The 9,443-nt window shown below is 42.5% G+C and overlaps 1 protein-coding gene across 2 annotated transcripts; it reads right to left on the bottom strand.

Moving 5' to 3' along the window:
• Positions 1-1,289: 1,289 nt before the first annotated feature.
• On the bottom strand, positions 1,290-8,952 carry SARC_03290 (the record flags this gene model as incomplete). 2 transcript variants are annotated; one of them, XM_014302912.1, is made up of 8 exons in its annotated part: positions 1,290-1,860; positions 2,517-2,601; positions 3,797-3,963; positions 4,969-5,267; positions 5,843-6,222; positions 6,804-6,870; positions 7,919-8,039; positions 8,753-8,952. In XM_014302912.1, the coding sequence occupies 8 exons, from the start codon at positions 8,950-8,952 to the stop codon at positions 1,677-1,679; spliced, it is 1,503 nt and encodes a 500-aa protein (XP_014158387.1). In that variant the 3' UTR covers positions 1,290-1,676. The 2 variants fall into 2 exon arrangements, with proteins under 2 accessions (XP_014158387.1, XP_014158386.1); XM_014302911.1 differs by lacking the exons at positions 1,290-1,860; positions 2,517-2,601 and adding an exon at positions 3,448-3,528 and having other exon boundaries at positions 3,719-3,963.
• Between the last annotated feature and the right edge of the window lie 491 nt (positions 8,953-9,443).

Here is a 9,443-nt window from a genome sequence, read left to right as displayed (position 1 = left end):
TATATATATATATATATATATATATTGATAGATATAATATATATGTATATATATATATATAAATATATCTCCAAATTTAAAAATGCAGCGACACATGAAGTGAGCAATTCGTGCTAGTGGTGGGAGGGACTATTATGGAATGATAACTACATGCTATGATCAATGCGCGAGCTAAAGGGATAATAATATTCATTTCGATTTGGAGTCAATTATTATATCTACATGCACATCAGGATTCATATTCGCAATAGTGCGATACATTTGTGGAAAGCACCTTGCATTCGATCAAATTCCTAAAATCGCATACTTGCACCCCTATACAACCGAACAAAGTACAATCCTACAAGAAGTAACGAACATACGCATGCACTATTTAGGGGGCCCATTCTTAGAACTTTCGTATACAGGGTTGAACTAGCAACCTGGTAGTCATTTGTATAGTCAATTCTAATTTTACCCTAGTCAGAATACTCATCAAACACGGACGCTTTACTCAGTGAGAAATTAATTAATCAATAATGAAAACCGGATCTTCCAAAGAAAAATTTACACGAGCAAGGTATAAGGAATTGTCGCATGCGCATAAAATAAACTGCATATCCAAGTGATAGACCCTTCCCAGAAGTTAAAAATTCCATTAAAAACAATTCATTCGATAGTAAACCCTAAAGTAAACGGCGACGAACAAGTTCTAGCAATCGATAACTATCCATCAACATTGGCAGTACACGGAGTTGAGCCATTCTCGATCTTGGTAGGATATTTATTACATCCATGGAAAATGGCAACACGTGTAACCCAGTCAATCATTCTGAGCAATTGGGTTCAGTTCCAGATCCGAGTCAGGCATTATACAGTTCGCACTTATTTTCGTCAGTACAAAATATTCGAGTTAGTTTTTGGTGGTATACTCAACAAGTACAGACCCAAGCAGATCACCAGATACCAGCCAATACTGTGAGAGATATAGGAATAACTTTAAGTATCATACGCCACTTTTGTCTTTTAAGTGGCACATTCTTCGTTTTGTGATGTCGGAAGAAGTCGCCCTACCTTTGGAGAAGCCCAACGTCTGTAGTCAAACTCAAGTTGGTGGGGTTTATGGGTATAATAGTACTCTGCTCAGATTATCATATGGCATGGATACAAGACAATTGGAATTTCGAGTCGAGTTTCCACAGTATTTTGAGCATACTTGTTGCTACTCTTCACTTCGTTTTCCATCTGCTAGGCGTAACGTTGCCAATGAAATGTTTATGCGTACTAAATGTACTGAAATATATCCATGCGTTATTCTTAATTTTAATACCTGATACGTGTTCACGTCCGACTTACAATAATACGTTCATGTTGTTCTCGATACAGTATATAAATGATTATGGTATGGTCGTTATGCGCACTGAACATAAAGGTGATTAAATATTGTTAGCTTTATACTCTTAAATCTCAAGACGCTCTATTCTACATCATCATTAATATTTTTCTATTCTATCATTTCGTGTAGTCTTCTCATCTGATGCAATTTGCACGGCAGACCTTCTGGGATGATTCCTTCCATTCACCACAAACGCATCCCTCCATTTGGATTGCACTTATATATTTTTTCATACAAAGGGATATGAAGCGAAAGGGCTCTGCAGGTGCAAAATTCACCGAGTTACTTCTACTGTCGCTATTTAAACACTGTCTCTCCATGGAGCAGGATTAGCACTTCGCTGTGGACCCCTGTTCTCCGGTTGTTGTGGGGGTGGGGGTGGCACAAAAACATCCGAGAAGTACTTGTAGGCGGAAATCGTTATCTTCAACAGTATCAGATGGGCTCCATATTGATACGTGAAAGCCGAAAATCCCCTGTAAAACCTGTTTGAGAAGTTAATTTGAAGTTCAATTTAGTTAGAACGGGAAATTAAATTCACATCGATATATCTCAATAAACTCAACTGGCTAATTAAAAGAAGCGTTGATGCGGCTGAGTCGGACTTCGCCATGTCACTGAATGTTATCCGGGTATACGTGATCGAATGAACCTAACGTAAACTAAAGCACATATTTTGATTGCAAATGCGACGCAGGAATGTGAAGTGAATTGGCAACATTCACAATAGATACAAATAAATAGCAAACATGCACCGACAGATTTCGCCGTTGTTGTAGCTATCGCCGATAGTGAAGTATATACGTATTAGCCTTCCTTCAAGTCAAACTTTAATTTTCAACATCAACTGTAAAGTGATCTGTTACTTCCTACTATCCCACAACTCAGGTTCTACTTTACTGCAGTAACCAAGAGCACATCCCTAACCCGTACACAAATAATAAACTTCTTGAGGTCGCGGCTGGTGTACTGCCACCCAATGCTTTACGACCAGAGTGGTGTCACCGTCTGTACTAACTACACACATAAGTTTTAATTGGAGAAGAGTTTGATAGTATACGCCTGTATGCTTTGAGTGCTATATAAAACGCTGAAAAGCTAGCAGGTACACATCTGAATACATGTATTGTGGCAAACATACCCGAATATTCCCTCCTCAGACCAGATTGTGGAAACACAATTCCAATAGCCAGTATAATTGAAATCCACTGGCACCAGGCCACGGCCTTTACATTTGGGAATAGAAAGGGAAGGGATGGAAATGTGGATTGGAGTTTATACTAGTAGACAGTAGCTATTTTGCGAGTACAACAAGTATCTACAAGCCATTGTTCGCGTTGAATGATTTCTTGAGCAATGCATACAACTATACAATCGTAAAATCACAACGATAGGTTTTGACGCAAAGACTTCAATATACCATGACATTAAAGGCAAGTTGATATAAATAAGATTCAATAAATGAAAGTCATACGAAAATACAAGGAAAACCGCACAACAGTATGTATATAATCGGATGTGCTCACATAAAATATATTCAGGCAATAGGCATTGATGCTCTTGAAATCCTGTGGCTGAGAATCGATCTGGACACATTCGTAGTAGAAATATGTTCGACGACAGTATACAGGCTGAAGTATTGAGAAGCAATTTAAATTTCTCCATAGGAGATCACTGCCTATAAACTGTGTGCGTGTCTTAAAGCAACAGCAAGAGATACTCCCTCCAAAAGTGCGGTAACGACTCAACGCGAATCACATCACGAGTGCTACAACAACTAGTCACACTTCTACTCAAGATTCTTAGACAAACGACAAAAAAAAACCACCAGAAAAAAGAAAAAGAAAGCAAGAATAGTACGTGGTGAAAGGCTACAACAACCAGCCACGGTTATGATGCCTAGAGTAAAAACAATCATTGAAAATTGGATGGTGAAATAGGAAGTGGACGAATTAAGAGCGGGCCATCTGCAAAACCCGCAGTACAATGCCAAGTCATGCCGTATGTGCCCAGCATACACCTGAAACCAGAACACACACCTAAAACCAGAGCACACACCTAAAACCAGAGCACACCCCTAAAACCAGAACACACACCTGAAACCAGAACACACATCTGAAACCAGAGCACACACCTAAAACCAAAACACACACCTAAAACCAGAGCACACACCTAAAACCAGAGCACACCCTTAAAACCAGAACACACACCTGAAACCAGAACACACACCTAAAACCAGAGCACACACCTAAAACCAGAGCACACCCCTAAAACCAGAACACACACCTGAAACCAGAGCACACACCTAAAACCAAAACACACACCTGAAACCAGAACACACACCTAAAACCAGAACACACACCTGAAACCCGAACACACACCTAAAACCGTGTCCACAAACAGGTCACCCATTACACATACCTGAAATCGTGTCCACAATCAGACAGCCATTGCCCTGTACAATCAGTCGGTTCAGCACAACCCACAGCGGGTACGTGAGGAACTCCGAGGTCAATGAACCCACAAACGTACTCAACAAATCAGGGACGAAGGCCAACAGGGCCTCCGTGCCCACTGGTTTATCTCCCCTGTGCGGAAAATAGTAGGACAGTCACAGACGTCAGCGAACGCGGTTTGTGGGTCATAAACTCGGATTAAAATGCACGACCTGCACAGATCAGATTGGACTCCATTCCTATGCCATGAGGTCCATTTCACACGGTCGCAGGTGCATACAAATTACTAACAGACAGTGACCGTGTGCCAGCCAACGCCCTAGACATGCACGCTTCAGAGGTGCAGTTGTTGAATCCGGGGCTCAGAGCAACATTAGAAGCGTGGATGTGAGATTGATATACGACAACTCGCCAGGTGGTTTAATTCGAGTGGCATAGAATTAAGGTACAAGTTTATCGGGATTGTGGAACAAATAAAGTCGGGTGCACGCAATACAGAAACGCTGACTTATAATTGCCGATGAATTTAGTAATTCAAATAAAACATGGAGTGGAAGAAGAAGTTTTGATCGAGAGTTCAATAGCCGATTGCATTGAAACTAAAGTGTACCACGTGTACACCAAATTACATCACAGGTACACTCACAATTGCAACCACACGCATCGCAAAAACCCTTTCCCCCACATTACAGCACCCTGTAAAACACCCACAAACACCGCGTACACATCCACATCAAGTGTGAACTCTCCACATACACCCATACACACACTCGTACGCCAACCACACATCACACCACACACTTCACACACACCACCACACACACATACCACACCAAACCATACATACATCACACCACACACACATACCACACCAAACCACACGCATCACACCACACCACACCACACCACACACACACATCACACCACACACACGCACCACACCACACCACACCGCACCACACACACACACATACACACACATCATACCACACACACGCTCCACACCACACAACATCACACCCCACACACACACCACATCACACCCACACACACACCACATCACACCCCACACACACACCACATCACACCCCACACACACACCACATCACACAGACATACGTGCGTTACTCCACTTACTGCGTATCCTTCTCCACATCCGCTGAGGTGTGCGACGGCAAATCGTCCTGGTACGCTCCACCCCCCCCGCGAGGCTCGTCACCAGTAGCGATCCCATGGGCACCGCCATTGAAGAAGCCGTTAACGGGCGTGTGCGGCCTTTCACCGAGCGTGGAGTGTGCTTGTGTGACTGAGAAGTCGTCCCAGCTCTCGTTGTCTAAATGAGTGATGGGTGGGTCTGTGACATTGTGAGTGCGGCCCACACGCATGCCGGTGCCGTCGGTCGAGTTGAGGCTACCGCCTGTGCTGGGCTTGTCGGTCTGATTGGTACGTGTGTTGAGGAGAGAGGGTGGAGTTACTTTTAGCTTCGTTTAGTGGATCTTCACTTGTCCTTTGTCCAGCCTTGATGACGCACATAGAAATAGAAAGTTCCGAACTGAAAACAGGGCTCCGAATTCATATGCACGCAGCCGTTATGTCGAACACACACAGACAAGATTCTCACGTATGATTACACTTTGTATATTAAGCACACCAAGCAATACGTTACACTCTATACAAATAGCGCTGTCAAGCCGTTTACATTTTAGATGTAAATGCACCGCACCTGACTGTGCAATGGATCTGAGTGAGCATTGTCCGTCACCGGCTGATAACATCAAGTACACCCAAAACAACAGACAGCAACAAACACCGCACAAATGTGAACAAAGCATCCGTGTCTACTGGCAGCAATACACAGCCCCCAACTCCCTATGCACATGCATACCATCACACAAGACACTCACCCGCAGCCTCATCCATACACACACACACATACTTTCCGCCTTACGGCCAGGTATTATATCGCACAAACTCAGAACAACTCCACACAGGCGTGAGTGCACAGACACACCTCAGCCGAGTCGCCCAGGACCATCCCCATCAGATGAGTGAACGACGCAAACGTAAAGAACTCTTCAAACGTATCATTCACCAACACCGTAAGCGCAAACGGCAGCGCCAGGCGATACAGCGGGATCATCCCCACACGCCCACCCACCCCAGTCCCAGCCACAGCCACCGCCACAGTGGCCACTCCTCTACAATTGCCCACTACTGCGCTCGGGACCTGCCGGAACAGTGTGCACCACATGCTCATGTGCTGTGGCGCGGGGAGGGAGTGTGTGCAGTCGCGTACTAGACACACAATGGTTGCGGCGTAGAAGGGTAACGTGGCCATGGCACTGAGGCTACGCTGTAGGAGAGTGGAGAGCACCGCCGCATAGGGGACGCCTGGGTTTGGGGCGATGCGATTGGGTGAGGGATAAATAAGAGCGGGAAAGAGGTAGGTAAGAGAGTAGAGAAAGAGATAGGTAAGTGGGTACGCTGATATGTTTTTGGGTTACTATATGTTAATATCTATTACGGGTACTTTCTTAATATGTATTGGGGGCGCTATATTAATATGTATGTTGGGGGTGTTTTTTTAGGGTCAAGGCTAGACAGTGAGCAATAGACAGCCAAAGCCAAATGCCGACACATTTTGGGGCGATTCGGTCGGAGACGCACGCGCGTTGACGCCGGCTGATATATATATGTATACACACACACACACACATACACACACACACACACACATACACACACACACACACACACACACACATATATATATTGATATATTGATATATATATATATATATATATATATATATATATATATATATATATATATATATATATAATATATATATATATATATACATATGTATATACGTATATACATACATACATACATATATAGATATATATACATACATATACATATACATATACATATACATATATATATATATATATCGTAAATTGCTCACCTTCATTTGTATAGGAACGTTCAAGGTCATTCTCATCTTCTGTTCCCAGCGGATCGCCGAAGATGCCCTGTTGTGCCACGGGTAGAACGACATCAATAATGAGACATATACACACGACTGAGCTTGTGATTTGTGTTTCCGTGACATACACATACATAAAACGAATTTTAATGAAATACGAACAGAGCATGTCGGAAATGATGAAGGTATAGTCAACGCTACAAGGGCGATGCGGTAGAACTACGTATACACTCCATCGTCTTTGGAAGTAACTAGCAGCGTCAACTTATAGTATAGTATAGTATAGTATAGTATAGTATAGTATAGTATAAAATAGTATAGTATAGTATACAAGATAGACTTATAGTATATTTTAGTATACAAGATAGACTTATAGTACATTTTAGTATACAAGATAGACTTATAGTATATTTTAGTATACAAGATAGACTTTTAGTTTATTTTAGTATACAATATAGACTTATATTCTATTTTAGTATACAAGATAGACCTATAGTATATTTTAGTGTACAAGATAGACTTGTAGTATATTTTAGTATACAAGACAGGCTTACAGTACATTTTAGTATACAAAGCAGGTTTATAGTATATTTTAGTATACAAGATAGACCTATTATTTCAGTATACAAGCCATACTTATAGTATATTTTAGTATACAAGATAGCCGGGCCGCAAGAGACATGGAAAATGCCTGTGCACAAACCCACATCTCCTTGGCATGCTTAGTACGACCACTCATACAACAAATAGTATCGAACAGCAGTGGTCCTCATTCATTGGCATCACTTCAAAATTACACACGTACGTTGCATTTCTGCACACATGTGGCCATACACGTACGTGTGATTTATTACCACATTTGACTTACTATCACATTGTGATTTATTACCGTGCATATCATGAACAAAACACAACCGTGACATCTATACCTAGGAATACGTGCCCTTGCCATGAAATCAAGCAATACCCAAATCTCCGCTTTGCAGGTCTACTGGACATGTATAATGCATATACATTGTCTAAGGTATAAATGGTATAGGGCTCGCTGACTACCTTAATAAACATGGCAGTGGTTGGCGGATGCCTTAACATACCTGTAGCGTCCCGCGCACAGTTAAGTATGCGACGGTGGATAAGGTGTTCATGGTGATGAAGGTGCCAAACCCCTGGTAGAGTGCCCACAGGCCATACTTATCGAGCACACCATCCATGTGCCTGTGTGCATTATATGGGGACGAAATACAAGGTATATCAGCTCCAGTAAACAAATACATACAGGTATATACGCCTATGATTGATGCGTGTGTATATGTACCTATGGGCTTGGGTTTTGTGCTCGGCTTGGGTACTCGGACGACCCCGGTGTGTGTACGTGCCCCGTGTATACTAACGTATTCCAAAACAACGGCTTAATTCAACTCATTTCATTTCTGAGCGGAGTTCTAGGACGAACCAGTGCACGAGACGGGTGCCAACATAAGTAGACAACGCTTTACCAAATATGGGATAGCTAGTTAGGTTCTCGCGCACAGGTGACCACTAATTCTCCTCGTGCTCAAACGGGACACAGTTGGCCCTTACCCCAAACAAATGGGACATAGTTAGCCCTTACCCCAAACAAATGGGACATAGTTAGCCCTTACCCCAAACAAAAAGGGACATAGTTGGCCCTTACTCCAAACAAAATGGAACATAGTTGGTCCTTACCCCAAACAAAATGGGACACGGCCATCGGGTGCACTACCCCATCGAACGCAACAGCGCACCCGAACTCAACGCTTGCCCGAAATTATGGACACACGGTAGCAGCACAACAGACACTCAGAGATGTACCCTAACGGTCACACAAAGAACTTGCACACGGATATCCTCAGCATTAGAATGCCTACCATACTGCGGCATAGCACAACAGACACGCATATGCAAACCCTAAAACCCTATCACACCTCAGCATCCGCAATGGATCTTTACGCGCACTACCCAGAGGTGCGACTGTGTGCATCTGTCGTTGTAGACGACATACGATAAAAGGGTGCGAGAGAACCGGCTCGGCAGAGATGGACACTAACCCTATGCTGAAGCCCAGCAAGCGCTGTATCCTTGCTGTAGATACGGTGGGTGTAGTCATACGGAGGAGGTTAGTTCACAGAATGCAGTCGAGTTATAGAGATAGAACGGAGAAACTCGTACTCAGGGTGCGTTTGTTGGACGCTGTGGTAAAAAAAAACAAAACAATCCGTAGTCTACGCGATTCCAGGGGTTGGTGCCAGTTAAACGATGAGTATGGTGGCGAATATTGTACGTGAAACGGACCTGTGCTTTGCAAGATGTGTTATACATGAGAGAATTTTGTTACTCTAATTCTGACCCGAGTCAAGACCCCAGGGTGTACTATGAAAATTTATACAAGCTACGATTAAAATGCATGGGGATGCAAATTGAAACGCCTCAATGAAACATCGACGCTCAGCAAGTATCATTGGTAAAAAAAATACCTTGTATAAATATATATATATATATATATATATACATACATAAATATATATATATATATATATATATAATATATAATATATAATATATAATATATAATATATAAATGTAAATATAGATATATAT

Source organism: Sphaeroforma arctica, assembly GCF_001186125.1.
Source record: "Sphaeroforma arctica JP610 unplaced genomic scaffold supercont1.165, whole genome shotgun sequence".
Taxonomy (NCBI): domain Eukaryota; class Ichthyosporea; order Ichthyophonida; genus Sphaeroforma; species Sphaeroforma arctica.
The sequence above is the reverse complement of the archived record's forward strand: the minus strand, read 5'-3'. Positions and strand labels throughout refer to the sequence as shown.